The sequence below is a fragment of the Phycodurus eques genome, chromosome 18 (genome assembly GCF_024500275.1).
Source record: "Phycodurus eques isolate BA_2022a chromosome 18, UOR_Pequ_1.1, whole genome shotgun sequence".
Taxonomy (NCBI): domain Eukaryota; kingdom Metazoa; phylum Chordata; class Actinopteri; order Syngnathiformes; family Syngnathidae; genus Phycodurus; species Phycodurus eques.
Genome location: NC_084542.1, coordinates 3,826,261 through 3,846,084, shown reverse-complemented (window position 1 = coordinate 3,846,084; position 19,824 = coordinate 3,826,261). Strand labels below are relative to the sequence as shown.

The 19,824-nt window shown below is 43.2% G+C and overlaps 1 protein-coding gene across 1 annotated transcript; it reads right to left on the bottom strand.

Moving 5' to 3' along the window:
• Nucleotides 1-9,142: 9,142 nt before the first annotated feature.
• Nucleotides 9,143-10,123, bottom strand: LOC133417362 (trace amine-associated receptor 1-like). The gene has a single exon (XM_061705095.1). The coding sequence runs from the start codon at nt 10,121-10,123 to the stop codon at nt 9,143-9,145; it is 981 nt and encodes a 326-aa protein (XP_061561079.1).
• Between the last annotated feature and the right edge of the window lie 9,701 nt (nt 10,124-19,824).

The window sequence follows — 19,824 nt, the reverse complement described above, 5'->3', positions numbered from 1 at the left end:
TCTTCGGGATTCCTGTGAATAAATGTTTCATTAAAAGCCATTGATCATGAAAAGCATCATACATTAAACATACAGTTCAACTAGCACATAGACAACATCAATGTTCATGCAAACAAATAAGGTTACCTTGTAAGTGCAGCAGTGTTGCTCTCACTCATGTGCACAAGACATTTGAGTCCCTGCATCATTATTACATTTAAGGCGGATATTCTATCCAATCACAGCACAGGTTTTTTGATGACATCATAGGGCTGTTTTGAGGTTTCTAGAAACATCTCTGATATTTGAAGTCAACATTTTTCTCTACTAGGAGATTTATTTTATTTTTTGCATAGAGTTTCTTTGAATAATATCTAAAAGCACAAACGTTGCTGTGGAAAAAGGCAAATTCATCAGTCATGTTTTATGAAGCACATACTGTCCTGTAATGTATGGATCCCCACATTCATTACAATGCTTCACCTTTTTATCGTATCCCACTGTGGGAAATCTAAGGCATACTATAGTGATCCATCCATTACATCCATATTTTTGAGGTGTCAAACACAGGTGAAAGTTTTATTTTGTTCATCATCAAAAGTGCTCAAAGCAATACTTTTCTCTCGGCATGGGCCAACTTTAATCGCTTTTTATCACTGGAAGTGCAAAACAATATAACAAATTGTGAAACACTTTTACATTTCAAAAAAAAAAAGAAGAAAATCCAAAACACTTTTACATTTCAGAAAACAAATTAACAAAAGGGCGGCACGGTGAACAACTGGTTAGGACATCTGCCTCACAGTTCTGAGGACCTGGGTTCAATCCCGGCCCCGCCTGTGTGGAGTTTGCATGTTCTCCCCGTGCTTGGGTGGGTTTTCTCCGGGCACTCCGGTTTCCTCCCACATTCCAAAAATATGCGTGGTAGGTTAATTGAGGACTCGAAATTTCCCGTAGGTATGAATGTGAGTGCGAATGGTTGTTTGTTTGTGTGTGTTCAGTTCAGGGTGTACCCCGCCTCTCGCCCAAGATAGCTGGGATAGGCTCCAACACGCCCGTGACCCTAGTGAGGAGAAGCGGCTCAGAAAATGGATGGATGGATGGATAGATTTAAGACTAGGGTTGAGGTTAAGGCAGTTTAGGATGAGTTAAGTTTAGGATTATGGTGGTTAAGGCTGTCGCACACCGAGCACTGTCGCCGAACCCCACTGAACTATGGCGCAGTGTGTGTGCATGGTTGGGCAATTGTTTCCTTGAGCGGCCGATCGGTCGGCCGCAGGTTTTGACGCAATTCAAAATTATAATCGCCATTGCGTGCCGTCTTTACGTCGCAATTTGCATTCAATCAAAATGCACAGAAGCTTTCCCCTACGGTGAAAATACATTTCCAGGTTCGCGGGCAGTGCTGCTGCGTTGCCTCGGCCCAAGCCATAGGGCGGTCCTTCTACTGCGGGCAGTTGGGTCATTCCGTGAGCAACTGTTACGTCAAGGTTGCCGGTGCCGGTAACAAGGGAACGAGAGCGGTGAGTCTAAATAAGAAGACCCGACCCGGGTTCTTCCTAAAGTGACACTATGCTCTCCAGATCAAGAGATTCATACATCTGTATTGATTGACTCTGGTTCTGACGGAAATTTACTCAACTCCCTCCTCGTTAGCCGTATGCACCTTAGAAGTAAAACGCCACCGCAACACCTATGCTGCAGACAGGAGTTTTATGGGCAGGATCACTCACCGCACCCAAACACTCACATTAACATTTCCTGATTCTCACTCGGAACACATTAGTTTTCATTTTTTTGACGCCATGAACTATGACCATATTTTAGGGAACCCGTGGTTGAAATTACATAACCCCCACATTGACTGGTCCTCTGGGAATGTTATGTTATGGGGCAGCAATTGCGCCCAGAACTGTTTCAAGTCTCCATGTAATGTTCAGGGATATGTTTGTAATGAAATTCCAAAGACCCCATCAGGGGATCCTGACTTATCTCAAGTGCCCACCTGTTACCATTAAAGACGTTTTTCCAAATCCAAAGCCAAATCCCTTCCACCCCACAGACCTTATGACTGTGCAGTTGACTTGCTGCCTGGGACCACACCTCCATGGGGGAGGTTGTTTTCTCTTTCAGGGCCGGAACACAAGACTCTGAAGGAGTATGTGGAAGAATCAGTGGCAGTCGGGATTATTCGCCCATCTTCATCCCCTGCTGGAGCAGGAATTTTCTTTGTGGACAAAAAGGACAAGACCCTGCGACCCTGTATCGATTACCGGGGTCTCAACGAGATAGCTGTAAAAAACAGGTACCCTCTTCCTCTCATGTCCACTGCCTTCGAGTTTCTGGAGAGAGCCAAGGTTTTCACCAAACTAGACTTAAGAAATGCATATCATCTAGTCAGGATAAGGGAGGGGGATGAATGGAAAACAGCATTCAACACACCAATGGGACATTATGAGTATTTGGTAATGCCTTTTACCCTCACTAACGCTCCAGCTGTTTTCCAAAACCTTGTCAATGATGTCTTGCGTGACATGTTGAATGTGTATGTTTTTGTCTATCCATCCATCCATTTTCTGAGCCGCTTCTCCTCACTAGGGTCGCGGGCGTGCTGGAGCCTATCCCAGCTATTATCGGGCAGGAGGCGGGGTACACCCTGAACTGGTTGCCAGCCAATCGCAGGGCACATACAAACAAACAACCATTTGCACTCACATTCACACCTACGGGCAATTTGGAGTCTCCAATTCATGCATGTTTTTGAGATGTGGGAGGAAACCGGAGTGCCCGGAGAACATGCAAACTCCGCACAGGCGGGCCCGGGGATTGAACCTGGATCCTCAGAACTGTGAGGCTGACGCTCTCACCAGTCGGCCACCGTGCCGCCTGTTTTTGTCTATTTGGACGATATTTTGATATTCTCCCCGGATGAGGAGACTCACATCATTCATGTCCGCTCTGTATTGCAGCGGTTCCTGCAGAATGAACTTTATGTCAAGGCTGAGAAATGTGAGTTTCACAAGGCGTCCGTTTCTTTTCTGGGTTTCGTGCTGGCTCAAGGTGAAGTCAAAATGGACCCTTGCAAAGTCGATGCCGTGATTAATTGGCTTACTCCCACGTCACGCAAAGATGTACAAAGGTTCTTAGGGTTCGCAAACTTCTACAGAAAATTCATCAGAAATTTCAGTTCAATAGCCTCACCTTTGCATGATCTTACCTCGCCACACAGACCCTTTGTGTGGAACCCGGTTTGTCAGTCAGCTTTACAGAGACTAAAATCGAGCTTTACCTCTGCTCCCATCCTCACTTCGCCAGATCCCAAACAGCAGTTTGTGGTCGAACTTGATGTGTCTGATGCCGGAATAGGAGCAGTGCTCTCCCAGAAATGTCTCAAGGATGGTAAGTTACATCCTTGTGCCTATCTCTCTGTTATTATGAATGAGAAATTATGACACAGGTGACTGTGAACTGCTGGCCGTCAAAGTGGCTTTGGTGGAGTGGAGGCACTGGCTAGAGGGGGCACAGACTCCGTTTTTAATATGGACAGATCACAAGAACCTTGAGTATATTAAATCTGCTAAAAGATTAAATGCTAGGCAGGCTAGATGGACTCTATACGAGATTTAATTTCATGTTATCCTACCGACCTGGTTCTGAAAATGCCAGATGCTTTGTCACGTACTTTCTGCGACGAGAATTCTTTGTCCGACCCTAATACTATATTGCCCAAGTCATGTTTTATTTCTGTTTTTGTTTGGGACGTTGAAACTGTGGTGAAAGAGGCTCTGAATAACACTCTTAGCCCTGAAGATTGCCCTAAAAACAGGCTTTATGTGGTCCCGACCTTAAGTGGAAGAGTCATCCACTGGGCTCACACTAACCGGACTGTATGTCACCCAGGCATTGCCAAAACACAATCTGTGGTCAAATAGTGCTTTTGGGGGCCCAATGTTAGAAGGGATGTTATCAATTATGTCACTGCTTGCCAGGTATGTGCTGCTAACAAGCCATCTCATAAACGTCCTTCTGGGGAGTTGCAACCCCTGCCAATACCACAACGTCCTTGGTCAGACATCTCCGTAGAGTTTGTGACGGGATTACCGGCCTCGAAAGGGCCTACCACCATTCTCACAATTATTGACAGGCTCTCTAAGATGGCACACTTCATTGCACTTCCGAAACTCCCCTCAGCTAAAGACACTGCCAAGTTGATGATTAACCAGGTATTCAAGTTTCATGGTTTCCCCAAGAATGTGGTATCTGATAGGGGCCCCCAATTCATTTCACAATTTTGGATGGAGTTTTGCAGTCTGATAGGTGCTACTGTCAGTCTGTCATCTGGGTTTCATCCTGAAACCAACGGACAAACTGAGAGGCTGAATCAGGACCTGAAGACTGGGCTCTGATGTCTCGCTTCACAGGAGCCACAATACTGGTCTCAGAAACTGGTTTGGTTCGAGTTCTCTCACAATACTCTCCCCTCTGCACCCACTGGTTTATCGCCTTTTTACATTGTGCATGGTTACCAACCATCTCTGTTTCCTGCCATAGCCCCAGAGTCCACGGTTCCAGCTGCATTGACCTTGGTGAGACGCTTCAGGAGGACCTGGGATCGAGCCCACCAGATGCTGCTACGCCAAGGACCGCAGCTGACCGTAGGAGGACACCGGCCCCGAACTATCAAGTGGGTCAGGGTGTTTGGCTCTCCACCAAGCATATTCCACTCTGGGTGGAGTCCAGGAAGCTCGCTCCCAGGTTCATTGGGCCCTTCCCATCACAAAGGTCATCAACCCTATAACCATGAAGCTTAGGCTCCCAAGGTCGATGCGGGTCCACCCTGCATTTCACGTCAGCCTGCTTAAGCCCGCCCGGGTGTCCCCTCTGGTCCCGCCTTCCTGGCCGTTTCGTGGATAGTGGCCCTGTCTTCTCGGTGAGGCGGCTGTTGTCGTCTGGTCTGCGGGGGAGGGGGTTTCAATATCTGGTGGACTGGGAGGGCTACGGCCTGAGGAACGTTCATGGGTGCCGTCTGGGTTTATCGTTGATGACTCACTCATTCGGGACTTCCACGTTGTGCATCCTGGGGCTCCGGGCCCGTCTGGGGCCGGCCGTTAAGGGGAGGGGGGGAGGGGTACTGTCATGGGTGTGTGTTCTGATTGTTGTCTTCCCCCTGTCTCATACACACCTGCTCCTGAGAGCATCTTCCCCACCTGTGCCTCGTTTACCCTCATTACCCCATGCATTTAACCTCGTGTCTCATTCTTTCTGGTCGCCAGTTCGTTGTACCTTGTTGTCACGTTCCAGCATTCCTTGTTTCCACGCCACCGACTCATAGTAAGACTAGACCCTGTTCCGATTATTGACCTTGCCTCTTTGCCTCACGATTTTTGGATACTGTTGCCTTTTCGGATTGCCTGCCTGTGTACCGACCTCTGCTCGTTGATTAAACCTCTCTTTTGTGAAACTGTCCATTTGTATTGGAGTCATGCATTTTTGGGTTCTGTCCTCTGTTCCGTTCATGTCACACTTTCCCTTTAACTCTTGCCGGCATCCTCTTTCTTTAACAACCTGCATCTTGTTGAACTCTTCATCTATCTTTTTATGATTTAAGAAATGTGATCAAGTACAATATATTGTATATACAGCATCAAACGCCTATACAGGCTCGCTGTTTTTAGGGCGTCCATATTTAGAATCGCTATTTGGGATGGACATCTCGTTACATTTTCAGTTTGTTTGGCGAACAGTCAAGGGTGCGTCATACCTTTCGCCCAGTGTAGCGGAACCAGGGGAGCACAGTGCCATCCACTTTCTGCCCTACCTTAGATGTGCCCCTTTGCCCCTTATTTATTGCATTGGGTGGTGCCCATCTGAGTATACTGGATGTTGATTATCAGTAGCATAATTACATGTAGCAACCAATATGTATTTAATTTTTTAGCATGGTTGCCCTCTTTGTTGGAAGTTCCCCCCTGAGGACTGTGCCCCCCCCCCCAGTCCACAAGTTGGCTGCAATATGCAGTACAAGCAAACAACAGCAACTACAGTATTTCGGTGTTGCCAATTTAGCAACTTTGTCACTTTTGTTTTTTTTTCAAAAAAGCGACACGCAACAATGCCAACATTAGTTTTAATGTTAGCAACATTCTCATTTACTTTACTGCAGAGGGGAGATGGGCATGTGCCCTGATAATAATGAGCGTCTAAAATGCGTTAGCGGCTGGTGCTCATAATGTCAGCAACATTTAAAAATGAGTTTTTTTTTAATTGATTAATTGTGCTATATGAGTATACAGCATGTGTAAATTGAACATAACTGATTATAATTTACACTTGTATTTCTTAATATTATTATTAAGAAGTAGCAGCTTATTTGAACAATTCAATTTACTGCTTTATATAAAGACTTTCACTTCATATTAAATAGAGTTGAGGTATTGGTGTGGCCTTTGACAACTGTCTTGGTTTCTCACATGGCTTCTTTGAAAAATTAATTGCCCACCCCCGTTGTAACGTAGACCCTCGCTATTCGTGGGAGTATATTCAAATATTGAATTTTTTTTTTTTGATGAGTATGATGACTGTATATTAGGTTTAGCGATGTTCTGCTGAGCTGTTGTTAGAGATTCCACTGGTTTTTGACTCCATGTTTAGTCCTGTTGAAACTATTGTGAGCCAAAGGACACATGGTTGCTGCCATTTTCGCTATCCTCTGCCCTTGGTAAATCACAAATCTAACACGGCTTAGATTTGTGAGAAAGGTTGGGGACCGCTGCTGTGGACAGTATTTTGCTACACAAAAAAAAGGTGTCCCATTGCATTCCCAAATCGCAAAAAAATCTGCAAAAATATGCCCCCCCCCCAAAAAAAAATTCTGACAATAGGTAAATTCGCAAAATGCTAACCCGCAAATATGTAGGGGTCCGCTGTATACTGTAGGTCTCAGTCTGTTGATAAGTGCAAACAAATGTTTGAGTGGTTATGTTTGCTGGTCTCGTTTTTCTTTTGAGACCATATGGCCCGAGTGCTATAAATGCACAAAAGAACAGGGATGGGGAGAGGGGACACTGGGAAAAACATATTACTTTTCTTTTATTGTGTGCTGTGCACCTAGTCTCACATCCACACTGAAAAAGAAATGAAACATTGGATAAACTTAAAACACTTTAAGTAATCCATCACATCTAATATTTTAGCTTAGACTCATGTAAATAATTCATTTAGTGCAACCTGAAATTTTTAACTTAATAATTTGGCTTTATTACACAATGCAAATAATCGTTTCAGTTGAACCTGAACATTTTTACTTCATGTAAACCATTTTTTGAATGTTGGAACTGGAATTTTTGTTGTCTCAAATTAAATAAAAAAAAAAAAAAAAATCAAGTTTTTTTTTTTTATAAACCTATTCTTATTCATTTGTTAAATGTTTGATTGTTTTTGGCCAAATGGCTAACATTATACTTAAAAACATTATTTTAGTCTTTAGTCCACTCTCAGCCATAACACAACAATTAAGCACGCACATTTAAGGCCATTCATAACCTGTCTTCTTCATATCTCTCTGATCGCTCCGTATCCCACTCAGACTCAGATCTGCCTCCTCCATCAGTCTCATCGTCCCTCCGGTCCGTCTGTCCACCATGGGGTCCAGAGCCTTCAGCCGTTCTGGTCCTCGGCTTTGGAACTCCCTCCCTCCTTCCTGACATCACAAACATGGACTCCATATCCAATTTGAAAATTCATTCGAAAACCCTCCTTTTTAAACAGGCCTGTTCACTCTGATTGTTGTCACTTTTATTCTGCTGCTCCTGTTGCCCTTAAGTTGGTGGTCTGCGGCAAATTGATTCTTGATTGTATTTGAACGGTGTTTTAATTGTCCTGTACAGTGACCTGAAGTGGCTTGAAAGTTGCCTTGCAAATAAAATGTATGATTATGATGATGATTATTATTATTGTTGTTATTAAATTTGGTACATTCATGATTAATTGATATCTGAGTGACTTATCTATCCGGCTGAAAATTACGTCCAGTCAAGGACAGAAAAATGTTTAAAAACATAAATGACTTTAACATTACCAGAATCCATCCATCCATCCATTTTCTGAGCCGCTTCTCCTCACTTGGGTCATGGGCGTGCTGGAGCCTATCCCAGCTGTCATCGGGCAGGAGGCGGGGTACACCCTGAACTGGTTGCCAGCCAATTGCAGGGCACATAGAAACAAACATCCATTCGCACTCACAGTCATGCCTACGGGCAATTTCGAGTCTCTAATTAATGCATGGTTTTTTTTTTAACCCGGGTCCTCAGAACTGTGAGGCTGACGCTCTAACCAGTCGTCCACCGTGCCGCCCATTACCAGAATGAAAAGGTTAATCTTTTTTTCCTTACCACTGTCAACGTCGCTCCTTCCTTCCCATTCAAGTTTTAAAGAAAGCATGAGCAAATCATACTCAATCAAATGCCCACTATAAATTTACATCAAAGTAAAAAAAAAATTACCATCATTATCACATTTACTTTTAATCAGAACACTATTATTTGTCAACTATTGGAATTTTAATAAATAAACAAATCAAATCTTTGTTATTCTTTTTTTTTTTCAGTGCAGTGTCAAAGCATGAACTCAGCTAAATAAACAGCGGATTTGTCCTACATGAGCCCAAGAACCATATTTACATTGAAGGACCAAGAATGTCTAGAGCATCAGCACGACAAGTGCCTCAAGGGCTTTTACACACTGCAACAGTTTTAGTCAATTCTCCTTTTGCACGTTGGTTCAAAACAATTCCCTCATTAGTGGTAGTGTAAAGATTAAACATTTCCATATAAAAAAACAACAAAGATCCCCATTCATATGGTGATGCCAACACCACAACACCTTCAGTTCTGTTCAGATGATTATTTGCTGTGCATTGATATGTTATTCCTCGATGGTCATGGTGAATTGAAGTTGAATGCAAAAGAAAAAAACTATCGCAGAACCAGAAAGGAGTCATTAAGTTGAGAAACGTAACTAACAGGTACAAGACAGTGAGAAACGTAACTAACAGGTACAAGAAAGTGTAAGTCCACTCCCTTCATTCTAAATTAAATGTATTGTAATAATGTGTCCAACTCACATTAAACAAGGCAATGCATCTACTACACACATCGACATCAAATCAAAACAATGCTGAATTAGCATAATCACCCTGGAATATTTTTCCTGATACAATCATCCTGAAGGCAGACCTGAACCAGCTGTAAAAGAAAGCATAGATGAATGGATTAAGCATTGAGTTGGACAGTGTGAGCCAGTTAAGCATTTCAATTACTGGAACTGGGACTAAAACATCGCTAAAAGGCATAAATGTTATACAAAGAAAGAAAGGAGTCCAACAGATCAGAAAAACTCCAAGTACACATGCAAGAGTTTTGGTGGCTTTTCTCTCAATCTTACTGACAGTCAGGCCAGGCATTGTTGAGATGTGAATGCTGTGTGCTTGTCTCAATGCAACAAACAAAATCTTCAGATAGATGCAAAGTATTATGACGACAGGTAAGTAAAAAGATAAAATCGGCCCAATAGTGTTTTCCATGACAACATCAATTAAACACCTTTCTTCACAATCTTCACTCTGTAATCCGGCAATCATGACACCAGTTGCAATCAGAGCAGAAACCCCCCAGTTGATCAATATCATAATCACAACAACACAGTGATTCATTTTAGCCCTGTATGTCAGAGGCTGACACACTGCATAATATCTGTCAATGGAAATACAGCAGAGGTTCAAAATAGAGCATGTGCTTAGCGATATGTCAAAACTGCCTCGTATTTTGCAGAACAGGTCCTCATGATACATGCATGAGCTCAGAGAGAAGGCCATGCTGAGGGGAAAAACTAGAAGACCCACAAGCACATCAGCCACAGCCAGGGAGAGAATGAGATAGTTGGTCGGGGTTTGGAGCTTTTTGAAGTAAAGGATGGTCATTATTACAAGAAAGTTTCCACAGATTGTGACCACAGACAATAAAGCAAGAAACAAATACAAAGAAACACATGTGAACGACGGGTTACTTGTCAGTACGTAAGATAAATTATCTATTTGATAACAAGGATGTACGTCATTGATGACATCAGTCGTGTTGACATGAGCCATGTTTCTGCAAAAAAGAAATAAAATAAAATGTAATGTTAAAAAAAAATCCAAAACAGCAAAACGAAGTATTCAACCAAGTTAAACAATTCTCACCTGATACTTGGGACACGATACAGCGATCAGCAGCAGCTTCTGACTTCTTTGTATTTTAAAACCTCCTTTGGGCATAATTAAATCTCCAGCTGACCAATTGGCTGCAACAACTAATACATTTTTCATGAGACACCCACACAACACTAACTGTATGTAATGTGCAGACATTTTACGGCCATATTAATTCAAAAGGTTCCATCTACATACAGACTAATGTGAACTCCTAATTTCAATCTGATAGTTGAGTGGAGTGTGTGTTATTTAAAATAAAATGTAATCATATTTGAGTTGTGCAAATTGAGTCAGAGTAGTATTGCCTGTCTTGCAAACATACAGTGAAACATTGGGTTAGGATTGTGTTCCCTTGTAGTCTGAATGATAAAAGATGAGTCTTATAAAATGACATACATAATATCTTCTTCTTTTCCTTTCGGCTTGTCCCGTTAGTGGTTGCCACAGCGCGTCATCCTTTTCCATGTAAGCCTATCTCCTGCATCCTCCTCTCGAACACCAACTGCCATCATGTCTTCCCTCACGACATCCATCAACCTTCTCTTTGGTCTTCCTCTAGCTCTCTTGCCTGGCAGCTCCATCCTCATCATCCTTCTACCAATATACTCACTATTTCTCCTCTGGACGTCTCCAAACCATTGAAGTCTGCTCTCTCTAACTTTGTCTCCAAAAATTCGAACCTTGGCTGTCCCTCTCATGAGCTCATTTCTAATTTTATCCAACCTGGTCACTCCAAGGGCGAACCTCAACATCTTCATTTCCGCCACCTCCAGCTCTGCTTCTTGTTGTCTCTTCAGTGCCACTGTCTCTAATCCATACATCATGGCTGGCCTCACCACTGTTTTATAAACTTTGCCCTTCATCCGAGCAGAGACTCTTCTGTCACATAACACACCTGACACCTTCCTCCACCCGTTCCAACCTGCTTGGACCCGTTTCTTCACTTCCTGACCACACTCACCATTGCTCTGGACGGTTGACCCCAAGTATTTAAAGTATATCCTCAAGGCAAATAATGCATCTGTGGTACTCTTTCTAGGCATGAAACCATACTGTACTGTTGCTCGCAAATACTCACTTCTGTCCTGAGTCTAGCCTCCACTACTCTTTCCCATAACTTCATTGTGTGGCTCATCAACTTTATTCCTCTATAGTTGCCACAGCTCTGCACATCACCTTTGTTCTTAAAAATGGGCACCAGTACACTTTTCCTCCATTCCTCAGGCATCTTCTCACGCACTAGAATTCTATTGAACAAGCTGGTCAAAAACTCCACAGCCACCTCTCCTAGATGCTTCCATAACTCCACAGGAATGTCATCAGGACCAACTGCCTTTCCATTTTTCATTCTCTTTAATGCCTTTCTAACTTCCCCCTTACTAATCATTACCACTTCCTGGTCCACCACACTTGCCTCTTCTACTCTCCCTTCTCTATCATTTTCCTCATTCATCAACTCCTCGAAGTATTCTTTCCATCTATCTAGCACACGACTGGCACCAGTCAACATATTTCCATCTCAACCCTTAATCATCCTAAACTGCTGCACATCCTTCCCATCTCTATCCCTCTGTCTGGCCAGCCTGTATAGATCCTTTTCTCCTTCTTTAGTGTCCAACCTGCCATACATGTCATCATATGCCTCTTGTTTTGCCTTTGCCACCTCTACCTTTGCCCTGTGTCGCATCTCAATGTATTCCTTTCGCCTCTCCTCGGTCCTCTCAGTGTCCCACTTCTTCTTAGCATCTTAGCATATTCCTTAGCATACAAGGAAAAAGCTTCTTAGCTTTTTCCTTGTATGATTTCCTGTACTGTGAGGTTCCACCACCAAGTCTCCTTCTCTCCTTTCCTGACAGAAGATACACCAAGTACTCTCCTGCCTGCTTCTCTGATCACCTTGGCTACAGTGGTTTAGTCTTCTGGAAGGTCCTCCCGTCCACCGAGAGTCTGTATCACCTCTTCCCGAAAAGCTGCACAACACTCGTCCTGTCTCAGCTTCCACCACATGGTTCTCTTCTCTGCCTTTGTCTTCCTAATTTTCCTCCCCACCACCAGAGTCATCTCACACACCACCATCCTATGCTGTCTAGCCACACTCTCCCCTACCAATACCTTACAGTTGGTAACCTCCTTCAGATTACATCGTCTGCACAAGATGTAATTTCTCTTTCACCTCTAGGTCACATCCTACCTGTGGGGCATAGCCACTAATCACATTACACATAACACCCTCAATTTCAAATTTCAGCCTCATCACTCGATCTGATACTCTTTTCACCTCCAAGACATTCTTAGCCAACTCTTCTTTTAAAATAACCCCGACTCAATTTCTCTTCCCATCTACACCATGGTAAAATAATTTAAACCCTGCCCCTAAACTTCTAGCCTTACTGCCTTTCCACCTGGTCTCCTGGACACACAATATATCAACCTTTCTCCTAATCATCATGTCAACCAACTGCCGAGATTTTCCTGTCATAGTCCCAACATTCAAAGTCCCCACATTCAGCTCTAGGCTCTGTGTTTTCCTCTTCTCTTTCTGCCAAAGAACCCGCTTTCCACCTCCTCTTCTTCTTTGACTTCGACCCACAGTAGCTGAATTTCCAACGGCGCCCCACAGGTTGATGGCGTCGGTGGCGGACGTTGTTAACCCGGGCCACGACCGATCCGGTATGGAATTCTTTGGATGAACGCTCATATTTGTTTGGCAAGGTTTTAAGCCGGATGCCCTTCCTGCATTTATCCGGGCTTGGGACCGGCCTACAGTTTGCACAGACTTGTGCCCCCCATAGGGCTGCATTAAAATGACATACATAATATATTAAATCATAATTATAACAACCTTTTGAAATTCCTAAAGATTTTAGCAAGGATATTTTTCTGTGTAGCAAGGGCTATGTGTCATTGCATATTAAGAACACCTTAGTTCTGACATTATTTGTGGTGTGAATAGTCAGCGCCCTCGAAAATCGTGATGAGGAAGAGCTCAATTGAGTTGAAATGGAAGAGTTGAAGCCATTTAGTGTGGAAACAAATACTTCGACTTCCGTCCATATGCACAGTAATCCAGATATCTATAGAAATACAACATTCTTTTGTAGGTTCAAAAGTCCTAAAAGATCCTTAGCTGGCCTTTTTTTTTTTATTTACGTGATTTTGGAATGCCCTTCTGAGAGCTTGTAACTCGTAGCGTTTATGGAATGGATTAATAATTGTGCTTAATTTAGAAGGAAATGATGAGTTGGAAGCGGCGCGTGCGTCACTTCCGGGTTATCGTAATTTTAAATTACAGTGTTATAAATCAAGATATTTGATAGATATGAGGGGCACCACGTCATATTTTTACAAGTTTAACTTGAGGCAAAATGACAACAAACCTTTATAATCAGTCTCTTATCGGAAGGTGGCTACATTTAAGAAACTTCTAGACTTTCTAGAGGTTTCGTTCTGAGCCCAAACACACACATAATCAATCCAAGTGGTGAATTTTATAGAAAATGTAATAATAAAAAGGGGTTTCTACAGAATAAAACACAGACAAACACAAAACAAACAAGGTATCTACGAACATTGGCAAAGGAGGGGATTTGTGACGTGAGATGAGCAGAATGGGCATGTAGTGAATGCGAATAGCTGAGGACTCCTGGTCTCGTTAATATAAAACCCAAATATGCACTAATCCGTACTTTTAGTAGATCGCAATGTTGGACTTTGAGGCAGGCGAGTCAGGCTCCCGAGTGTTCAGCTGGCCCGGTCCACACCGGGAACAGGTGGATTCGACGGAAGGAAGAAAAAAAGGGAGGAGAAGAAGGAGGCCAACGAGTTCTCAGGCAGGACGTCTCTCGGGTGACGTTCGGAGTGGGCGCGTTGCGTCCGCCTCCGTTCCCACAGACTGAGTTCGGGCCCCCAAGCAAGGTGGCTCGGAGCGCTTGAAGGAAGCGCTGCAGCCGGGGATCGTCCAGTGTGTCCTTGCCACCTCGGGTGAGGTGGGCGTCCTGCCTGGGCCGGTCGTCTGCGAGTTGGTCAGGGTGACCAAAGGAAGACTTCTCCACCAAGACTCCAAAAACTTCTCAACTGCTCAACTTCTCAACTCTGGCCCCTTTTATGGCCGGAGCGGGTCAAAACGGGGGGTCGCCCCCCCCCCCCCCCCCTCCTTTTCTACCACCTTCGCGAACACCGAGGGGCTGGACTGCCTTTTGGAATTATTTTTCCATTCTCGGATTATTTTGTGGTTTAAAACCAGTGGAATAAAAATATTCATTATTGGATTTAAGATAACGAGACCATTTCCTTACCCTGCATTGGTCCACGCTCATCCTCTTTCATACCTGTAATGAATGTTTCCAATGTTGTGTGGTGTGGAGAACATTACTATTTTCATGTGACATTTGTGGTGTGAGGTGAAACATTTCATCTGGTTCAGTTAACAACAGATTTGACGTTAGACATTCAAGTTTGCAGCAATACAGTCACTAGTGGCGTTCATGTAAAGTTCGTAAAATATTAACTCCCAGTTGAGTCACAGACTATCTTATGAACACATGTCTGTAGTGTCGTTCCGTCGGCCGTGGGTGTCGCTGTTGCCTGTTCCAACTCCCAAGTAGCAGCACTCAGCAGGGTGGAGGCGTCTTTGTGGGTACAATCCTTCGACTGGCGGGGAGTTAATTAATTTAGGGTCCGGGGGCGAACTCGGCATGCTTGGGTCTCCGCTTTGAAGTACCAGGCAGACGTGATTCACTTAGCGTCGGCATGGCAAAGCAAATGTCTTTGTCTTGTTGAAGATAGTTTATGGTGTTAAACCATTTAGACTGCGTGTGACTCTGGAGTTAACGTCTACCTCGGCGGGGAGCGGCGGTAGTACGAGGCTGGGTTGCCGGGTGGCATCTTTTGTGTGGCATGTCCGTTGCACTCTTTTTTGGTGTTTACTGTACGAGTTTTTGATATTCATTACAAACAAGATTGTAAAAGAATTTGCCAGCAGGAGGTGGCCGACTGGACTTCTTTTTATACATTAGTAGTAGCATAGTACAGTGATTCCCAATCAGTGTGCCATGGTACATTTAAGTGGTGTGAGACATCATCAGGTGTCCCGCATGAAATTATCCAATTTCACTTAGTTGCTCCAAAAAATATTAATTTACAAAGAATGTATCTTTGTTCATCTACATTGTATTTACTGTATGCCAGTGATGTATAGTGACAGGAAGAACAATGAAATTAACCTGTGTATACCCTTTTTGATACGATCTTGTTTGGTGGTATGCCATGGCATTTTTCGAATGTAAAATATGTGTGTTGGCATGATAAAAGTTGGGAAAGACTGGAGTATGATAATTTGCATTTTCTGTGACATCCACCTGGGTATGCATTAAAATGTTGTTAAGGACATTGTTAAGCATTCACCATGCTAGCTTCACTGCACTGGCTTCCTGTGAAATTTTAAATTTAATTTAAAATCATTGGTGGACTCGTGGCTAGCACCTTTGCCTCACAGTCCCTCACATTTCAACCAAAATCAACCTTAATGAGGACAAGCAGTACAGAGAATGGATAGATGTTTACTCCTTTAGTTGTTTAGCTGTATTGGCAAAACAGATGAAGACAATAAATCGGAAGTGGGCACTTGGAAATCAAGCCATTATGAATTTGGAGCTGGATCGTTGCATTGCTTGTGAAAATTGTTGAATAGACACCATTATTCAGATCGTCAATATATATTAATGTGCCCCCTTAATGGAAATCCATTTTGCACTTTATGTAATCCACCAATCTGTTTATTTTCTACAAGTTATGGTTGTAACATGTAAAAAATAATTTCCATGGTACATTTTAAAAACAAAGCAAGGGGTGGCCTGTAGGATTCTGAATGTTTAGATTCTCGTGTACATTACCTGTGGTTTAACAATGGCAAAAAGTAATTAATTACTTCAATCAAAATCAGACCGTAGCATGCCATTCAGCAGTACCTACAGTATTTTAGTATTTCTTTGTTGTTTTGTACATTGGCATCCAATAATTTTGTGCTTGAAAATGTATCTCAACTGTAATCTTTTTAGCAAAAATCTAATCAAAATTGTCACAAATTAAAATATAATCATGTCTCCAGTTAGATGTGATGAAACAACCCCCAATTAAAGGTGTGAATTACGTGTGGTGTGGCTGTAGGTCCCTTGGCTGGCTTTGTTATGAAAACACATGCGCACACACATTTGCAGACATGCACGCACACACACACACACACACACACACACACACACACACACGCACATTTAAACAAAGACAATCACACAAGCTTCTCACTTTTTCAACCTGGGGTCTCATTGTTTTTTGTTTACCTGAACTAATAGAGCAGAACTTACACACAACAACTTAATGATCCAAACAATGACTCACACTTGAGCAAATTTAGAACAAACATCTGCGATCTGTGAGGAGCCCTCCCAACAATCTTGGGAGTATTTGTTTCGTCACTCACTATCGGGGTGTTTAGCTGTTATTAACCTGGCATGAAAAACATAACTCTTTTATTGTAAAAGTAAAGTCTTAAACAACACAAATCATTTAAACTTATACCAATATTAATTCTCATCAGTACTTACATTTAACAACACTGATATACAGTACAAGTATGTAGGTCAAAGGGCAATTTGTTTGTTCACCAAACTGAAACTAGCAAAAAAAAAAAAGCAGTGGTATAAACTCAAACTAAAGTAAAATTTAATTCATACCTAACATTGTATTAAACACAGATAGAAACCCAACACTCAGCTGCTCAAACAGGCAAGAGTTTCTCTTTTTATATCAGTGATGTTACGTGCTACCTTCATTGGGAAGTAAAAATAAGATAATGAATATATGAAACTAGAGGGATAGCAATAATTTAATTGACATGTCAACGTGCCAAACAACTACAAGGGTTTGCACTTGGAAAGTGCTGCATGTTTCTGACTTGCTCCCCTCCTGCTCGCAATCTATCCAGACCCGTCAAAAGGGTGGCGTGCTCTCTCCAGGTCGGAGATGAGATCCTGCTCCAAATGGAGGAGTTCAAGTAGGTCTTGTTCACCAGTGAGGGAAGAATGGAACAGGAAATCAACAAGCAGATCGGGGCAGCGTCTGCAGTGATGCAGACTTTGTATCGGTCCGTTGTGATGAAGAAGGTGTCACGTACGTGGTTAAGGCGAGGGCGAGTAACGCAAGGTAAGAACATGGTGGACCCAATTGCAGGGAAGCAGGGAGGCAAGGCAGGAGTGCGGGAGTCTCAAAATAATATTTAATCTTAGAAAAGGGAAAACTGAACAAAGTCCCACAACAGATACCACTCAAATCAAAGTAACAAAGAAACACTCAAATATCTAAAACTGGAAACAAACTATGACCTGTGAGTAAGACGTGGAATAGAAACGGAAAATGACACCTGACAATGACATACCACAATGATAAAGACAACTGACGACGATGACATGGCAGAGACATGTGACAACGACAATGAACCGACAAGAACTGAAAGAAACCAGGGAACTAAATACAAACAGATAGACGAGACAACGAGGAACACCTGGACAAGACATGAGTGGCTGGAGAGAGCTGATTGGTCGACACAAAGCAGACGAGAACAGGTGGACACAACAACTTAATGAGCACACGACAAACATGGAACACAGGAAAACATGGAACAAAACTAAACACAACCCAAACCAAAACACAGACCATGACAGAAGGAGCTAAGCCATAAACCGAAGCTCTCAATTTACCGGTCGATCTACGTATCTACCCTCACCTATGGTCACGAGCTGTGGGTTGTGACTGAAAGAACAAGATCCCGGATACAAGCTGCCGAAATGAGTTTACTCCGCAGCGTGTCCGGGCTCTCCCTTAGAGATGGGGTGAGAAGCTCCGACATCCGGGAGGGGTTCAGAGTAGAGCAGCTGCTCCTCCACATTGAGGGGAGCCAGATGAGGTGGCTGGGGCATCTAATTAGGATGCCTCCTGGACACCCAGGACCCGCTGGAGAGACTATGTCTCTCGGCTGGCTTGGGAACATCTCAGGATCCCCCCGGAAGAGTTGGGGGAAGTGGCTGGGAAGAGGGAAGTCTGGGCTTTCCTGCAAAAGCTACTGCCCCCGTGGCCGACCTCGGATAAGCGGAAGAAAATGGATGGATGGACGACGCAGTAATCATCAGGTTAAACCAACAGCAAATATGACCAGCTACCAGTACTCATAATTTAAGGTATGATGATCCAGAAAACACTTGAGTGTTCAGCTTATGACCTGTAGCACCAGAAGCATCTCTCAAAATGAAAAAGTTTAAGGGTTCAATATGCATTGCCCACACACACACACACACACACACACACACACGCACACAGGTGCACTTTGAACCTACTTTTGAGTAGGGTGTCAAGATAGCGGGAGATAGCGTCTCTATGCCCTGAACATCGTCATCAACACTGCATACCTCCAATCAGATTAAAATATGTGCGTGAGATCATTTTCTAAAGTAACCTAAGTCACATGGGCCTTTTGTCTGGGAAGATGCAAGTTTGAAATGGAAGACCCAAACGGTATACTGGAAATGCCTTGCAGAGTCCCATCAGAAGGAGTTTCAACTTCCACATCCAGCAGAACTTCGACAAAGTTCGAAAAAGTCCTGTGGGACATTGGAGGCACTAGGAACGACACAGGACACATTGAAAAGAGTATTGCTTGGCTGGCCTGGAAATGCCTTGGGATCCCATTGGAAGAGCTGGACGAAGTGGCCAGGGATAGGCTTGCATTGGCTGCTGCTTCAGTGACCTGAACCTGAATAAGTGGAAAAGGATGAACGGATGGACGGACGGACGAATTTTCCTGAGGTGTGAGGTATACCAAGACTGATTTGGCCAACAATCATAAATGTTAAACCTGTTCAATATTTATGTCACAAATCCTTTAATGTATGATGAACACGGAATCGATCGAGTCACAGACTCTCAGATTGTGATGTTAAACGGAACAATAGGCAATTAGGAAGCAACACAAATGCAGGAACAGCTGAGTATGTTAAGTGTTTGTCAAGTCGTTCATCTCAGTATAAATTGAAAGAAGAGTTTACATCCGCAATCTGTTTGCACATTAGTAATTGTGTTCTCCAGCAATTAAATAATTTTCATGCATGTGAGAGCGGAAGGTGGGGTTCGGTTGCTTTTACCGCTCAGAAAAACCTTACATCAAGCCTTTAAAAACAGGTTCGCCACTATGGCCGCACGCACGCGCGCACACAAACACATTTACAACATTAAGCATTATATAATTATTCCAAGGCGAGCATTGTATGACTTAAACACATGGTTTAGCTTTAGAAGAGTTGAGGTGGCATGTGGGCATTTTCATATATGCGAGAGCGGTGTCCTTCCACTCGCTTGTGCATTTTCGGGTCACGTCCCTCAAACGCCAGCTAAAACAACTGGGCCTTTTATTTTGTGGAGCATTGTTCACCTGTGGCCTGAAAACGTTTTTCTGAAAGTGGAGAATGAATTCTCGCACATTGTGGAGGCGCCAACTGTTAGTCTAAGTTTGAAAGCAGTCAGGTCACTTAACACTTGACATGGTCACAGAT